Source organism: Ornithorhynchus anatinus, chromosome 5, assembly GCF_004115215.2.
Source record: "Ornithorhynchus anatinus isolate Pmale09 chromosome 5, mOrnAna1.pri.v4, whole genome shotgun sequence".
NCBI lineage: Eukaryota > Metazoa > Chordata > Mammalia > Monotremata > Ornithorhynchidae > Ornithorhynchus > Ornithorhynchus anatinus.
Genome location: NC_041732.1, coordinates 69,918,916 through 69,935,865, shown reverse-complemented (window position 1 = coordinate 69,935,865; position 16,950 = coordinate 69,918,916). Strand labels below are relative to the sequence as shown.

The window sequence follows — 16,950 nt, the reverse complement described above, 5'->3', positions numbered from 1 at the left end:
GAAGCAAGGAACCTGGCGGGGGGTGATGGGGGGAGGAGAAAGTTCTGGAGATTTGAGGTTGGGATCAGATCCATTTATTAGGGGAAAGAAAAGGAGACCCAGACGAAAAGACAGAAGGACACCTGTTTTACTGACCTATGGGGAGCTGTTTTGATGGTGGTGGTGTTGCAGGGGTAAGGGGGAGGGAAGGGATGTAAAGTAATAATAATAATAATGTTGGTATTTGTTAAGCGCTCACTACGTGCAGAGCATTATTCCAAGCGCTGGGGTAGAGAAGCTCTCTGAATGCTTCCATGACTGAAAGAGCAAACTATGTAAGTTGATAAGAGAACAATGAAAGCTAAAGAAGAAAAAAGGTGGAGGAAAAGAATATGCATTTTTAAGGGAAACTAGGAAAGCCTAAAGGCAGCAGGAACGCGGATTGCTGGGAGCCCAGAATCAGAAGGGTCAACTGGATTTGGGTTGAAGGGAGTTGCAGCAGACAGTTACCATCCTGAACAAAATTCAGCTAGAATGACTTTAATTTCCCAGCTCCTTGACTATGGCTATGGCCAGATTCTACTGTACCACAAGATCTCATTCATCTCCATGGGAACAAATAATAGGGAAGTGTATAAATAATATAGTGGTTTGTTTTTTTTTAAATGGGTCTGCTTGTAAATTTGCCATCTAGAAGTTTCCAATGGACTTCCCTGTGGCCAGATTGCAGCCGCTGCATAAACTCCCTACCACAGTATTGCCTTAGGGGGAGGTAAACAACAGACACTCACTCTCTCCTCCAAAGCGCTGTTCTAGATTACTTTATTGGATAATGTAATAACATTACAATCTTCTGTTTTACTCTAAGAATGAAACAAAAGACACTAGCTTCTCACAAGGCAATTTCTATTTATTTTCTATCTTTATTGGTTAAGAAAACGCAAAACCTCCATTATTCTGAGGAAGTAAAAAATGGAGAGCAACATCTAACTGGATTGCTTTCATTCACTATCTGCATTTATTAAAAATGTGCCTATTGCCTGAAGGCCTCTGGGGACTTGGAGAGAATTGCAAAAATAAACAACTCTGCAACTCTACTATCCCACAGAGAAGGTGAAGGGGCTGGGTACTTGTGAGCTAGTCTACCACAGGCATTTTCATCTATCAGGGACCATTTACATGACAAAAAACAAACAAAAGGCTGGACTAATAAATGATCAAGAAGAAAATTTCAGAAAAGTACCTGAATTATCTTTCAACTTTTCCTAAATTCTAATAAATAAAAGCTACCAAAAGCAAACCACGTAGAACTATGGGAAGCAGCGTGGCTCAGTAGAAAGAGCCAGGGCTTGGGAGTCAGAAGTCATGGGTTCGAATCCCGGCTCTGCCACTTGTCAGCTGTGTGACCATGGGCAAGTCACTTCACTTCTCTGTGCCTCAGTTATCTCATCTGTAAAATGGGGATAAAGACTGTGAGCCTCATGTGGGACAACCTGGTTACCCTGTATCTACCCCAGTGCTTAGAACAGTGCTCTGCACATTGTAAGTGCTTAACAAATACCAACATTATTATTATTATTATTTTAGACCACAGTGAATAGGTACAATTTTGCCAAAGTCTCAGCACTAGTCACAGGAAAGGAATCCATTTTCAGTGGTGCCTGCCCACTCTTTGGAATGGGTAAAATGATAGAATGAGACAGCCACTGGGAAGAGTGTTATTATATGAACTTAAGTCTTAAACAATGAATAACAGAAACTCGGTCTAGTGTTAAATAGTGTGAAAGGAAGAGGGGAATTGATTGTCCTGTTTAATTTGACAACTACACCTTGGCTAACATTGGGTGTGAGTTTTTTGGAAAATACTGTTTTGTAAAAATGCTGATTCCATGAAAAAACTTAAATATAGATATTACACATAGATACACACACATATCTCTATATAATGTGTATATGTGTAATATCTACACATATCTATAGATATTACGCACACACATATATATACTTATCCATATCTATATATGAAGAAAGAGAGAGAGAGAAGGAGGTGGGTATTTACATGTATCTATGTCACTGTCTCTAGCTGTGGGTCTGGATAGCTTCCCCAAGTTCTTAGTACAGTACCCTGCACACAGTAGACACTCAATAAATATTATTAATAAATTGCTGATCTTAGTTTTACTTTCCAGGTGTCTGTCTACGGCTCGCTATATCTGAGCAGATGACAATTAAAGCATCTGATGTCCGTAATCCTATTATGCATTTTATTCTATCATACAGGGTGCCCTGTTGGATTAATTGAGGTTCTGTTAACTTTAAGACAGAGCAAACACTTCCTATTTTGAACCTAAATCTTCCTGCTTTGGCAGCAGTAGAATTGAAGAAGAGAAGAACCAGGGTTATGAACATTTAGATACCACCTCTGCAAAAAGGAAGTTGCACCATCTCCTAAGAAGCAGGGGATGACATCAACCACATTTTACTGATATGGCATACTGTAATTTTATTTGCTTTACAAAAGGCTGCAGTGAAATTCAGGACACAAAGTTTTGAACAATGGCAAAAATAGTCTCAACTGGGATCTATATTTGCAGAATCCTTTCAAGAAAGGAAAAGAACAATGGGAGACCCCCAAATTTGGAAACTGAGGTTCCCTGCCATTAGGAAAGGATATCATGACATTTGGGAGAAATCAATCAATGGTATTTATTGAGCACAAACTGTGCACAGAGCACTGTACTAAGCACTTGGGAGAGTAGAATACAACAGGGTTGGTAGGCACCTCCCTTGCAATGAGCTTACAATCTAAAGGGGAGATAGACATTAATATAAATAAATTAGAGAGATGTACATAAGTGCTACGTGACTGAGCGAGGGGTGAATTAGGGGAGCAAATCCAAGTGCAAATGGTGAAAATAAATGGGAAAAATTATGCAGAAACTCTAGTGAACAATTATGACCCATAATTCTGTAAGATGTCCAACTGAAATAAGTTCCCAACATTCTGTCTGATAAAGGAAAACACACATGGCTCAAAAGCAAGAAGCTTGGCTTTTACAAGAAAAATGTCTAAACTGATTTAAATAGAAAATTCTGAGCAGGGGACTGAAATAGCTGATTAGATCCCCACCTACCACTTTGAAAAGGTAAAATGTCAAATGACTATCCATGACATTAAATAACAGTAAATGGAGACAAATTAAAATCCTAACTACAACCAGCAATTTGTGAACTCCACTACCATGGGGGACTATCAAGTTATAAAATTATATAGCTTTTGAAAATTGTTTTGACTTTTTGCATCTATTCGCCAACCAAAAATAAAGGAAAGGAAATTAAATTGTTTAAGACTTCAGGAAAATGGTCCAGACATATGGTGGGGTAAGGGTGAAGTCCTCTGTTCTGCTCAGCTATGCTAATTAGGCTTTTGCGGGCATCAAAAGGTCCACCACTCTAAAACTGGGCAATGCTAGAGTTAGGTCAGGGTATCGGAGTCCGTTCCTCAAATACCACTGCAGGGCTAAACGCCCTGTTGCAGCCTACACCACTATTATCCTGGTTTGCGGTTTAAATCCCGGTTCCGCCGCTTGTCAGCTGTGTGACTTTGGGCAAGTCACTTAACTTCTCTGTGCCTCAGTTACCTCATCTTTAAAATAGGGATGAAGACTAAGAGCCCCACGTGGGGCAACATGATCACCTTGTATTCCCCCCATGGCGCTTAGAACAGTGCTTTGCACAGAGGAAGCGCTTAAATACCATTATTATTATTATTACAGGAAGTGAACTGAAATCAAACATTTCTGCATTTCCTCTGGGCCTTCTGATTGGAAAGCTTCATTATGAGGTGTGCAAAAGGCCCACTGCCCTGGGCAACTAATTAAGGCACCCATAATCCTCCAGGTTAGGCCACCAAGGGGAAGCTCCAACTCTGCTGTCAAGTTCTAGAAAAGAGGCTCCTTTAGTAGAACTGGGGGGGGGGGGGGGTCAGTCTGGGGACACTTACTGTGTTGAGGGCGTTGAGTGTGGTGTCATCCCGAGAGGCTGCGACACAGCCATCCTCTGTGGAACCTCCATCACACATCCCGGCAAAAGCTGCCATACTCCTTCAGAGAAGAAAAGGGAAACCCCAAAAAAAAAAAAAAAAGCATCACCACATCCATTCTGGGCCTCTAATTACCACATCACTTGCACCACGGCAGAAAGGCTGCCTTACTCATGACAAACTCCAGGGCTGAGGAGTTTCTGCCAAGTGTTTTATAGACACAAATATGGAGACAATTTAGCTTGGCATTTCAGACTTACCACCCACGGTTAGTAAACCACGTCGCCCACCAGGGGCGGGAACTCTATTTTCGGTTTTGGACATTGTGCGTTCTCTTCCCCCAGACTAACCAGTGCTAACCACTATTATAGTTTTAGCCATGATTACGTTGGCAGCTTAAAGCTGTTTCCAAAGCAGCTTCATAGATCACTGGAGTACGACTATTTTTAATTTTTGAAGAAAAATAATATTCACCACCAATAAGAAATTGTGAGTTAAATGCCCTCAAAACTTTTACTTGATTAGCAACTGACATTTTTATACATCTCCAATGCATGATTCTTAGTTTTACACTCCGCATTCCAGACCTCGCCTTTTATTTTGTTTAATGGTATTTGTTAAGCACTCACTCTGTGTCAAATACTGTTCTAAGCGTTGGTGTAGGTTCAAGTCACTTGGGTTAGAGACAGTCCCTGTCCCACAAAGGGCTTTTAGTCTAAATAGAGGGAGAAGAGGTATTTAATCCCTATTTTATAGTTGAGGAAACTGAGACTCAGATAAATTAAATGATTTGTCCAACCAAGCAATCGGCAGTTCTGGGATTAGAACCCAGGTCCTCTGACTTCGAGGCCCATGCTCTTTGCACTAGGGCACTCATTTATTCAATCGTAGCTATTGAACGCTTACTGTGTGCAGAGCACTGCACTACATGCCTGGGAAAGTGCAATACAGCACAAGCCATGCTGCTGCAATGAAATGAATTTTGAGCCAAAATTCCAAATAGTTCAGACCCTAACCTACCCAATCACACATACATGCTCTTTAGGAAGACATCTAGAGATGCCTCGCTTTGGAGATCATTCTGGAACAGGCTGAATGTGTCTTGAGCTCAGTGCCCTGCAACATGACATCTTCCCCAGGCTTTTTTCCTAAAGGGGGCTGCCCAGGAGTGATGTAAAACAAACAGCCATGTCAAAGGGGTTAATCTTCCAGAGTGCACATTAATCATTCTAAGGCATCCTTACTCTAATACCCCATGTACTGCATTCAGTATGGCTTTTCTGTTCTGATCCTGATAATTCATGTGCTTTTTTACATTAAAAAAAATTTTGATGATTATAACCTGGTCTCTGAAATGGTTTCAGATCAGAATCTTTGGATGAATTCACACCTTCCAAAAATTACCTAACACAACCTCTTCCCCCATCCTCCACCCCCTTCATCACCACTACAGAGATTAAGTATTTATTAGTACAGTGCTCTGCACATAGTAAGCGCTCAATAAATACGAATGAATGAGCATAGATAAAAGTGTCTATGAACATTATCTTTAAATGGTTTGTGATTACCTCTTGGGCTCCCTGGTGTATTAAAATCCCCTGAGCTGTAGCATGGCCTAGTGGAAAGAGCATAGGCCTGGGAGTCAGAGGACCTAGATTCTAATTCCAGCTCCATTGCTTGCCTGATGACCCTGGACAAGTTACTTTTCTGCATTTTAGTTTTCTCATCTGTAAAATGGGGACAAAATCCTATCTACTCCTTCCTACTTAGAGGGGGAGACCCATGTGCGGCAGGGACTATGCCCAACCGGCTTATCTTGTATCTACTCCAATGCTTAGTACAGTCCTTGGCAAACAGTAAGCACTTAATGCCATTTTAAAAAATTTTGAAAACAAAACCAAATGAACAAAAAACGCTGTGGCCTGGGCATTTCTTGAGGCACTTCAGAAAATTTTAATGACTTTTAAAGAGCCAAGTAGGGCAGGGCATTCAGCAGGCTAGGACCAGGAAAGTCAGGCTATGGTCCTGATGATTGGTAGTCCTCGAACCCCTAAAATTAAGTATGTACGTGAAATTTCCAGAAGGTCTGGACATCTTATGGGCTAGTATAGGTGGCATGCCAATGGACAAATTGTCCCACCAGCCTAAAGGGTGTTGACAATAATAATAAAAGCAATAATAATAATAACGGTATTTGTTAAGCACTTAATGTGTGCCAAGCACTGTTTTAAACACTGGAGGAGATACAAGGTTATCAGGTTGACCCATGTGGGTCTCACAGTCTTAATTCCCATTTTACATATGAGGTAATTGAGGCACAGAAGTTAAGTGACTTGCCCAAAGTCACACAGTTGACAAGTGGCAGAGCCATGATTCAAACCCAAGACCTCTGAATCCCAAGCCCATGCTCTTGTCACTAAGCCACGCTGCTTCTCTTGGCCCAGCCTTCATCTGGTCTGGGTCATTGGATGGCAGACTCAGGGCTCCCAGGTTATGACCAGAATAATGTAGGAATCTAATTCTTAGGGAATTCATTCAAACCAATGTCCAGCCAAATTTTGCTCTTAAGATTCCAGCTGACCAGGGAAAAGTGGGGGACTGTTTAGTAATAGAGGATACCCAGAGTGTTCAGGCAATTCTGCGATCAGTTTGTCTTGTCTTATGTCGTCGAGTCGTATCTGTTAGTGACACCATGGACACTTCTCTCTCAGAACGCCCCACTCTCCATCTGCAATTGTTCTGGCAGTGGATCCATAGAGTTTGGGGGAAATCCATGAGCCAACTACTCCTTGCTTCCAAAATGAGAAATAGCATGGTTTAGTGGCAAGAGCATGGGGTCGGGAGTCGCAAGGACTTGGGTTTTAATCCCGGCTCCGCCACTTGTCTGCTGCGTGACCCAGGGCAAATCATTTCATTTCTCTGGGCCTCAGTTTCCTCATCTGTAAAATGGGGATTTAGACAGGGCACGCCATGTGGGACAGGGAATGTGTCCAACCTGGTTAGCTTTATTGTATCTACACTAACACTTAGCCAAGTGCTTGGCACAGAGTGAACACAATATCGTAAAAAGCAAAACAACAACTAAAAAAATGAGACAAAGTCCCCATGGGAATCTGCTCCTCTTATCAGAGGAGAGAATGAGGGCTGGCTACCATTACCTTGCTGCCCGCAAGTACATGAGCAGGTCACAGTCATTAACACCGGGCATCCAAACCAGTTCTTCATGTTGTGTCACAGTGTCACCATCTGGGGAAGGGAATGGCTGCAAATCGGGAAGCTTTGCCTGAAAGACAACGATGCACAGATAAGAGGTTTCCCTAGGGAGGCCGGCTTGCCGTTGACTTTTCCTGAGGTTCCTGGGAAGAAGCCCCTCGAATAAAAACCCAGGGCAAAATGAAGGCTCAGCATATCACACTCTACCTTGAGTCCTTTTACACTGCCCATCATGGGTGTGGTGTTAACAGATGAACCTCTATTAATGGGGTAAACAAGCTAACTGCATTTGTCAAAAGAGAACCACTTGTACAACAGCTGTCTGGAAGAACGTTTTGGAGCCGATGTAGGAAAACAAAGGATTGCCAGGACCCGGCTGCCCTTGGGGAACATCTTTGCCCTTTTTAAATTCTTTGCAAACTTCTCAAATCTCATTCACGTTTGGTACCAAGATGACTTTAGAAAATCAGGAAAACCAGAAGAAAATCAGGAAAACCAGATGGCAAAGATACAAGGAAATTTTCACAAAGTGAGATAGTTCAAGAGAATGAATTCCAGAATCAAAGTGTTATTACCCTGTATCAGGGAACCCAATTAATGGCTGTAGTCATCTACGATAAGACAAGGGAATTGACAGCTTATAGGGTAATAGCTTTGGGGATATATAGTTTTGAGGCCAAACACATTTGAAAGGCAATATTTACACACAAGCAACAATTCAATGTTTCAGATTCCCAAGTCTTCACTCCTCTCTCTCCTTCTCCAACTCATAAAATTCTTCTTTTCCGGAAAATGGACTACTTAAATCGTCTACTGTTGAGAGACAGGCAGCAATTACAAACACCATTGCTAGTGGATATTTGTGCAAAACTCACTAACACATTTGCTCCTAAACTAACATACTCTCTCCACTTTCTTTTGGACACTAAGGAGTAGGCACAAGTTTCATTAATATGCTTGAGAGAGAGTCTAGAAAACCCCAAGAGAGTGGGAAGGAAATCCTAAAGCAATTATCCTAGATAGTGATTTTGGTTAAATCTAACATTACGTCCAGTTTTATAAAGTCTTCAGAAAAACTCATGAGTGCATTAGATTTGCTCCTTTTTTCCACCCCCCTTCAACCCTCATGAACATACCTGTAATTTATTAATTTACATTAAGGTCCGTCTCCCTGTAGACTGTAAGCTCATTATGGGCAGGGAATACGTCTAGTAATAATAATAATGTTGGTATTTGTTAAGCGCTTACTATGTGCAGAGCACTGTTCTAAGCGCTGGGGGAGACACGGGGGAATCAGGTTGTCTCACATGGGGCTCACAGTCTTAATCCTCATTTTACAGATGAGGTAACTGAGGCCCAGAGAAGTGAAGTGACTTGCCCACAGTCACACAGCTGACAAGTGGCAGATCTGGGATTCGAACTCATGACCTGTGACTCCAAAGCCCATGCTCTTTCCACTGAGCCACGTCTACCAACTCTATCACATTGCACCCTAAGGTCTTAGTGCAGTGTTCTGCACACAATAGGTGATAAATAAATACAACTGACTGAAAACTAAACACAATCTCGGAACCAATAGAAAAGTCACTAGAGAGTCTATAGCCACCCTGATTTTCAGAGGATGATCTGAAAACAGATATCAGAGGGACAATCTGGGGTGGCCTACTTCCTCATCTATAAAGATGTTTCCTATTTTTGAAAATGTTAATTTAGACCAAGGAATCTGTTCACCAGGAAAGGCACGTAAATTCAAATTTCTATTCTATATAATGATGAGGTCCCAAAATGGCAGAAATTATCCAAATCCTTCAATTTGGCCAGTAGCTAAACTACAGAAACGGCTAACGAAGAGAAAAGTCGACTGCTTTATCATCAACTCTCATAGTTCTCGGTGGTGGTGTTGATGTGATGAGAAATCGGCATAATTAAGGGCCAAGAGGGTGAAAGAGAATTAAATAGAGGGTCTGGATAATTAATCCCTGAAAACTGAGAGCTGGTTGTATTTACAGGAGAAGCGACTGCAACAGCCAAAATGTTCTACATGCGAAGCCAATCTGACTATATGTACTCTTATTACCCAGAACAGCAAAAAAGGGACTCAAATATTTTTGTAATATTTGTTAAATACTTATTATGTGCCAGGCACTATAATTAATCACTGGGGTAGGTACAAGCTAGTCAGGTTGGACACAGTCCATGTCCCACGTGGGGATCACAGTTTTAATCCCCATTTTACAAATGAGGTAACCAGGGCACAGAGATGTTGGGTGACTTGCCCAAGGTCACACAGCAAAGTGGCAGAGCCAGGATTACAACCCTAGTCCTTCTGACTCCCAGGCTCATGTTCTATCCACTAAACCACACTGCTTCTCTTTTGGAGGAATAATCAGGAACCCCTTGCAAACATGCCTTCCTAGAAATGGGCAAGGAATTTCTTCCTTTTCCCCACTGTCTTCCTCTATTCCAGCTGAGGAGACAAAAAGGCACAAAATATTTCAGAAAATTACTGGCTACTTCCTCAGTGGCACCTCTATTTGGATGTCCTGCTGGCACCAAGCTCAATCTATCCCAAAGGGAACTCATCTTCCCTCCAGAATCTTCTCCTCCACTTAATTTTTCCCTCACTGTGGAAACATCACTTTCCTCCTCATCTCAAGCCCATAACCATAAAATTATCCAATTCCTCCCTCTCTTTAAGTCCCCATCTTTAAAGCTTTGTTAAAATCACATCTCCTCCAAGAGGCCTTCCCAAACTAAGCCCCTATACCTAAATCTATACTCCATCCCCTATGGCATTACCTCAGTTCCTTGTTGCTGCTCAGACCTAAAGGCTAAGGGGCATCAGCTGGGGAGACTGTGAGCTCGCGGTGGACAGGGACTCTCTCTCTTTATGGCTGCATTGTACTTTCTCAAGCGCTCAGTACAGTGTTCTGCACACAGTAACTGCTCAATAAATACAACTGAATGAATGAATAAATGAGAACGAAGAGCAAACAGGAGACCAGCTCCTACGAATTGACTTTACCTGATGACTGGGTCCCACCCGGATTTCTCCTTGAGTGCTGTTCAGCCTCCTGTAACGAGAGAAAGAAAGCAACAGTTAGTCAGTTTGGGCCACAACAAAGCCTTGAAACAAACACTCACATTCAGGCAGGAAAATGACATTTCCAGAGTATCTGTGATGCAGTTTGGGACCAGATGAGCCGACGACCACCGAAGACAGAAAGGTAGAATAGGTGATTACGTGGGTCACAGGACTTCAGAGTTCCCAAGTTCCCCCAACGTCCCTGCCTCAACATCCTCATGATTCTCACTTCCAATCCCCAAGGATCCCCCTTAATTTTCCTTTTATGAACTAACAGAGTCCTTAAGCTTTCTGTTCTTCCCCGTTGCTCTCAGGTGTGTGGATGCTTTCTACCCCAAGGTGCAACCTGAAATGGAACAAGCCTTTTGTTCTTTGAGACCCCAGTCCTACTGCACTTCTGAAAATACCTTCACACACTAGTATTTTACTATTTCCGCTTTCTATAATTGATTTTTAGTGTCTGTCTCCCACTCTAGACTGTAAGCTCCTTTTGGACAAGGGAATGTGTCTACCAACTCTATTGTATTGTATTTTTCAAAGAGAAGCAGCTTGGCCTAATGGAAAAAAAGCTTGGGCTTGGGAGTCAGGCTCACTGAACTGCTGTGTGACCTTGGACAAGTCACTTCACTTCTCTGTGCCTCAATTTCCTCACCTGCAAAATGGGGATCTAGCTCATACTTAGGCTGCGAGCCCCATGTGGGACAAGGACCTGAGTCCCTGGCTCATAGTAAGCACTTAACAAATATCGTAATTATTATCATCTACCCAGGACTTAGAACTCTGCTTGGTACCCAGTTAGCACTTAGCAAATATCACAATGTTATTACTACTTTCATGGGCTGGGTTGCATGACCTTGCAGACAGGCATCATAAGGAGCCAGAGTTTACTCCCCTTCTTTAGAAAAGGAAGGCTCTTTCCTCAGATAACTTTCTCCTGAACTTTTCAATTAGCTTGCTGAATCACTTCAGGTTTTATACTATCCAGGCTGAATCAAGATGGATTTTTTGGAAACCATAGCGAATCAGAAGTGAAGTTCTTTCATCTCGTGCCAAATCAGCTTGATGTTCCACTCCTGGGATGAGAGGGTGGAAGAAAAGGGATGCCCAGGGGAGATCTGTTGGAAATAAACATGGCAGCTAGCCCTGACCACCTGGAGAATCCAGATGTCAGGGATGATCTAGAGACATGACCCTAGGTTCTCACAGGATTGTTACAAGCTCCTTGAGAAATTGTGGGTAGGGATGGAAGGCAGTGGAGGATGCTGGAGGGTACTGGGCTAACATTTTCAAGCATTTCCTGGAGTTGAATTCTTACACAACTGGAAATGGTGGGTGCCTTAGTGAACTAGGGCCACTAAACAGGCAAAACCAACCTGGGATCTTCCTAACTGGAACTTTGTTTCTTAGGGCTGTTCTCTGAGAAAACAGGGTCTTCCTCAGTTCCAAACACGAGAGACCCATGAAGAGTATTCATGTAGACCATCCTGGATTTCTATGGTTAGCTATGAACCCGAGTGTCCACCGCTCTGACTCTAAGGTTGACCCAAGTTTCTCCAAAGACCTGCCTATGTTCCAAAGACTTCTGATGCTGGGTAGTGTAGAGTGGAGAGTTTAAGAGTCCAGTGGCAGGTACGATTAAATGGAAGAGTTGAATGGTGGCAATGGAGACCAGGATGACGTTACACAGGTGCCAATGCTGTGGGAACCAAGGGAACAATTTGCCCCAAACTTTCTTAGCTGGACCCATATTTTCTCGTCCCAGGTCTTAGATGGAAAATGAAATTTTCCAATCTGGGCTGAAAAGGCCCCAGACTGTGGCTTCTGACTATTGTTCTTTTGAACCCAGTCTCCCACTCCTCACCCCCCGCTCTAAAATCTGTGCCTCCTTTCACTCCTGTGATCGTAGGTCCTTTCTAGGATACTCTTATTGGGTTTAGAAAATGGAAAAATAATAATAATAATGATTATGGTGTTTTTTAAGTGCTTATGTGCCAAGCACTGTTCTAAGCACTGGAGTACATACGAGGTAATCAAGTTGTCCCATGGGGGGGCTCAAAGTTTTAAGCCCCATTTTACAGATGAGGTAATAGGCACAGAGAAATTAAGTGGCTTGCCCACAGTCACAAAGCAGACAAGTGGCAGAGCCGGGATTACAACCCATGTCCTCTGGCTTCCCAGCTAGTGCTCTTTCCACTAAGCCACGCTGCTTCCCAACCAACCAAGCAAGAAAGCAACCAAGTATAACTTAAATGGTTAAGGAAGAGAGGATAGGGGATGGAGTGAATTGGGAGGAAGGATTCTGGAGAAAGAGGAGGCCAGCTGCATTGGAAAAGACTTCCTGTTCTGTGCTAGTCAGCACCCTGAGGCTGAACAACATCCATCCATCCACAGAATTAAGGGAAATTTTCTCAGCTTATTATCAGAATTATCCTTGTATTTGTGAAGTGTTTACTATGCTTACTATATCAGCACTTTTCTAAGCGCTAGTGAAGATATAAGATAATCAGGTCAGACACAGTCCCTGTCCCGCAAGGGACTCACAGTCTAAGTAGGGGGGAGATCAAGCATTGAATACCCATTTTATAGATGAGGATACTGGGGCACAGAGAAGTGAGCTGAGTTGCCCATAATCACACAGCAGGGAAGGGGTAGAGCCAGGACTGGAACTTAGGTCCTCTGACTCCCAGGTCCATGCTCTTTCCACTAGGCCACACCGCTCCTACGTCTCATCATTTGAGTTTTCCTCCTTCCTACAAAATGATCAGAAAATTTGCAAGGTGTTGGCCAGTGTCTCCCATTTCAGGTTGAGTTAGCAGGGACACAGGAAGGAACAAATGGCTTTATCATTAAGAAGAAAGCTGCCAGTGTTCTCAAAACGGCTTTGCTGAATCTTTCCTTCCACTCTGCCCCTTCCCACAGCTCTATGCTCAAAACAAAACAAGCTGCTAAATCCATTTCTTTATTCCCCAGCACCTTTCTGCAAAGTGGCTCAATGCCCAGAAAGAGGTCTAGCAGGAGGGACTCCACATGGCCATAAGAAGAGCACTGGGAAAAACTTCACCAGCGATTCTTGCCAGATTCCTGTTCCTGTAGTTCTGTATCCAGCAGCCAACAAGGCCGGTCGCTGAATGCTCCCTGGCAGCTGGATGCGGATCCGGTGGGGTGTCCCTCCCACACGGTCATCTTCCTCTGTGTACCACCGTTCCACAGACTACAATGAAAGATAATGGCACATTTGCCGCCCACGGTGTGCCAAGCAGCCTGGACTCCAGGCTTCGCAGCATTTAATTAAGCTTCCCCTCTACATTTAAATGCAGGATCGAAACAACGGGGAAATGGGGCAAGCCGTGAACGTCAACATAGAAAACAATACGAAAAACAGAGTTTAGCCACTCTGACCCATCTACATCTGGAATACCACTTGCCATTCTGGGCACACCTCAACTTAAGGAAGCACCAGAGCTGGAAAATCTATGAAGAAAGGCAACAATCACCGTCGGAGGGATGGAATAGCTTCTTATGAAGACGGGTACCCTGAAAAGATCAGGACTACGGTTTGGAGTCACGACATGATTGGAGTTTAGTGAACCATAAAGGGTTTATAAAATCATAAAAACACAGAATTATCAATCACCAACTCCCACAACACCACGACTGCCCCACTAAAGTTTGAAGTCAGCAGGATGAAGGCAAACAAAAGGAAATGCCTCTTCATACGGCGGGAGCTAAGTGGCATTCATTGCTAGAGGAAACTGTGTAGGCACAAGACATGAGAAAGTTGAGGAAGGGCTTGGATAAACTCATAGATGAGAGGCCCATAATGGCTTCTGTTAGACAGTGGGAAGAAAAAAAAGGCAAGCCCCAAAGACTTGAGGAGAGTGAAATAAATACATGAACAGTAGCGCTGACAGAGATTATAACAATGGGGTTTTTTATGGTAAAAAGCACTCACTAAGAGTCAAGAACTGAAGGAATCACTGGGCAAATACAAGAAAATCGATTGGACACAATCCCTATCCCACTTTGGGCTCACAGTTAATTTTTATTTAACAGATGAGATAACTGAGGCACGGAGAAATGAAGTGACTTGCCCAAGCCCACACAGGAGACAAGTGGTGGGGCCGGGATTAGAACCAAAATCCTCTAACTCCCAGTCTCAGGCTCTTCCCACTAAGCCACGTGGCTTCTCACAGAAAGGTCATCCCTGACCCTGATGTTGGCTGTCAACAAGGGCCGGCTGCCCTTGGAAGATCCTGGTATAAGCATCCTTTTGTATCTCAGTCGGAGATGGCAGGCTGGAATGGACCCACATGGCCCCAGTACCAACTCACCCTCAATTCCTCTCTCTCGTCCTCTTACCTGGAACTCGCATGCGGCACACCATTACTCTCCCTATCTTGAAAGCTCTACTAAAGTCATACATCCTCCAGAAAGCCTTCCCTGACCTATCTCATCTCCTCATTCTATTTCCCTTCCCAGTGCATCACCTATGCACTTTGGCCCTTATTTTTATTTATTTTTTAATGGTACTTCTGAAGTGCTTACTACGTGTCAGGCACTGTATGAAGCACTTGGGTAGGTACAAGCTAATTGGGGTGATTATAATATTAACAATAATAATAGTATTTGTTAAGTGCTTACTAAGTGATGGGCACTGTACTAAGCACTGGGGTGGATACAAGCAAACCAGGTTGGACAAAGTCCCTGTCCCACATGGAGCTCACAGTCTTAATCGCCATTTAACAGATGAGGTAACTGAAGCACAGAGAAGTTCAGCGACTTGTCCAAAGTCACACAGGAGACAAGTGACGGAGCCAGGTTGGACACAGTCCATAGTTCAGCGACTTGTCCAAAGTCACACAGGAGATAAGTGACGGAGCCAGGTTGGACACAGTCCATGTCCCACATCGGGCTCACAGTCTTAACCCACCATTTTACAGATGAGGTAACTGAGGCAAAGTAAAGTGATATGTCAAAGGTCACAGCAGATAAGTGGTGGGGCTGGGATTAGAACTCTTATCCTTCCAATTCCCTGACCTGTGCTCTATCCTTTATGCTTCGCTGCAACTCACCTTACCTTCTAAGCATTTCAGTTCTCACCCTCTGGGCACAGCACTTCTTTAAAGATCTTTATTCTTGGTTGCTTCCCCTTCCTGTAATTTACTTTAACATCTGTCTCTCCTGCTAGATTGTACATTCCCCTGAGGGCATGGATCATGTCTGCTAAGGCCTTTCTACTCTCCCAACTCCTTAGTATACAGCTCTGCACAGAATAAGTGCTTAATAAATACTACTGATTGAGTGGTTGAACCATTACATAATTTTTCAAGTTAAGACAAGAGGATTTTGAAAACCATCAGGCACAGACCAATCCTTTGTACTACCATGACATTGCCAACAACATGTGAGTGACCGGCTGGGCCAGCCCATCCCTCTACTCAAGGATGCTGATTTCCCTCGCACCTCCATGGTGCTCTGAGGGGGGAGCTGGGATCAGAGGGCAGCCGGAAATTTCCCCACTCCCAGAGCCACCTGTGTTCCAGCTCTGCTTTGGGGTGCTGTGGCCCCTCCTTGCCCCGAGGTCCTTGTTTGAGGCAGGCCAGAGGTCTGCCTGGCTAGGTGTGGCCCCACCCATTGGGGGACCAGCCCTGGGGATTACCTCACCTGCTGGGCCGGCTGCCTTCCACCACTTCCACCACCATCACAGCAGGAGCCACAGCAACAACCAAGAGGCATCCGGGAAGTGAGGCTGCAGGAACTTTTATGGCACTTGGGCCTGGCCATTCTGTTTACAGTATGCCCAGCCAGCAACCTCTTCCTCCCTGGCCCAGCTTGGGGTGACATGGTGGCCGAGGGCCGAGTCTCTCGACTCCTCCCTGTGGGACTCCCTCCCCCGTCCTTAGCCGAAGGAGGTAATAATAATAATAATAATGTTGGTATTTGTTAAGCGCTTACTATGTGCCGAGCACTGTTCTAAGCTCTGGGGTAGACACAGGGGAATCAGGTTGTCCCACGTGGGGCTCACAGTCTTAATCCCCATTTTACAGATGAGGGAACTGAGGCACAGAGAAGTTAAGTGACTTGCCCACAGTCACACAGCCAACAAGTTGCAGAGCTGGGATTCGAACTCATGAGCCCTGACTCCAAAGCCCATGGTCTTTCCACTGAGCCACGCTGCTTCTCCATCTTGAAAGCCCTTCTGAAATCTCCTCTCTTCCAGAAGGCCTTATTCAAGTAATCTCTCCTTTATATCATAATATAGACTATAACCTCATTATGGGCAGGAACCATGTCTATCTTTGTATTGTACTCTCCCAAGCTCTTAGCATAGTGCTCTGCGCATGGTAAGGGCTCAATAAGAATGACTGACTGACCCTCCCAAGCACCGAGAACGGTATTCTGCAAATAGCAAAGCGCTCAAATATGATTCATTGATATTCCCCAACTGCCACTTCAAGCCCTAAATGCCACCCAAAACTCTGTTGTATTGTACTCTTCCAAATGCTCAGTACAGTGCTTTGCACATAAAAAGTGCTCGATAAACACCATTGAGGATGAAAAAGACACCGCTGACAAGGTTCACCTATGAGTGAGTGAGGGGCTGAAAGAATCAACGCGGAAGCCACAGCCC

The 16,950-nt window shown here is 43.9% G+C and overlaps 1 protein-coding gene across 8 annotated transcripts in view; it reads right to left on the bottom strand.

Annotated features, from left to right (window-relative positions):
* RERE (arginine-glutamic acid dipeptide repeats) overlaps positions 1-16,950 on the bottom strand; it is a 517,539-nt gene that overhangs the window by 158,376 nt on the left and 342,213 nt on the right. For all 8 annotated transcript variants that reach the window (XM_029066878.1, XM_029066882.1, XM_029066881.1 and 5 more), the window contains 3 exons: positions 10,260-10,308; positions 7,180-7,304; positions 3,983-4,082 (listed from right to left, as the gene is read on the bottom strand). In XM_029066878.1, the coding sequence (XP_028922711.1) occupies positions 3,983-4,082; positions 7,180-7,304; positions 10,260-10,308 (274 nt within the window). The remainder of the gene's footprint in view (positions 1-3,982; positions 4,083-7,179; positions 7,305-10,259; positions 10,309-16,950) is intronic.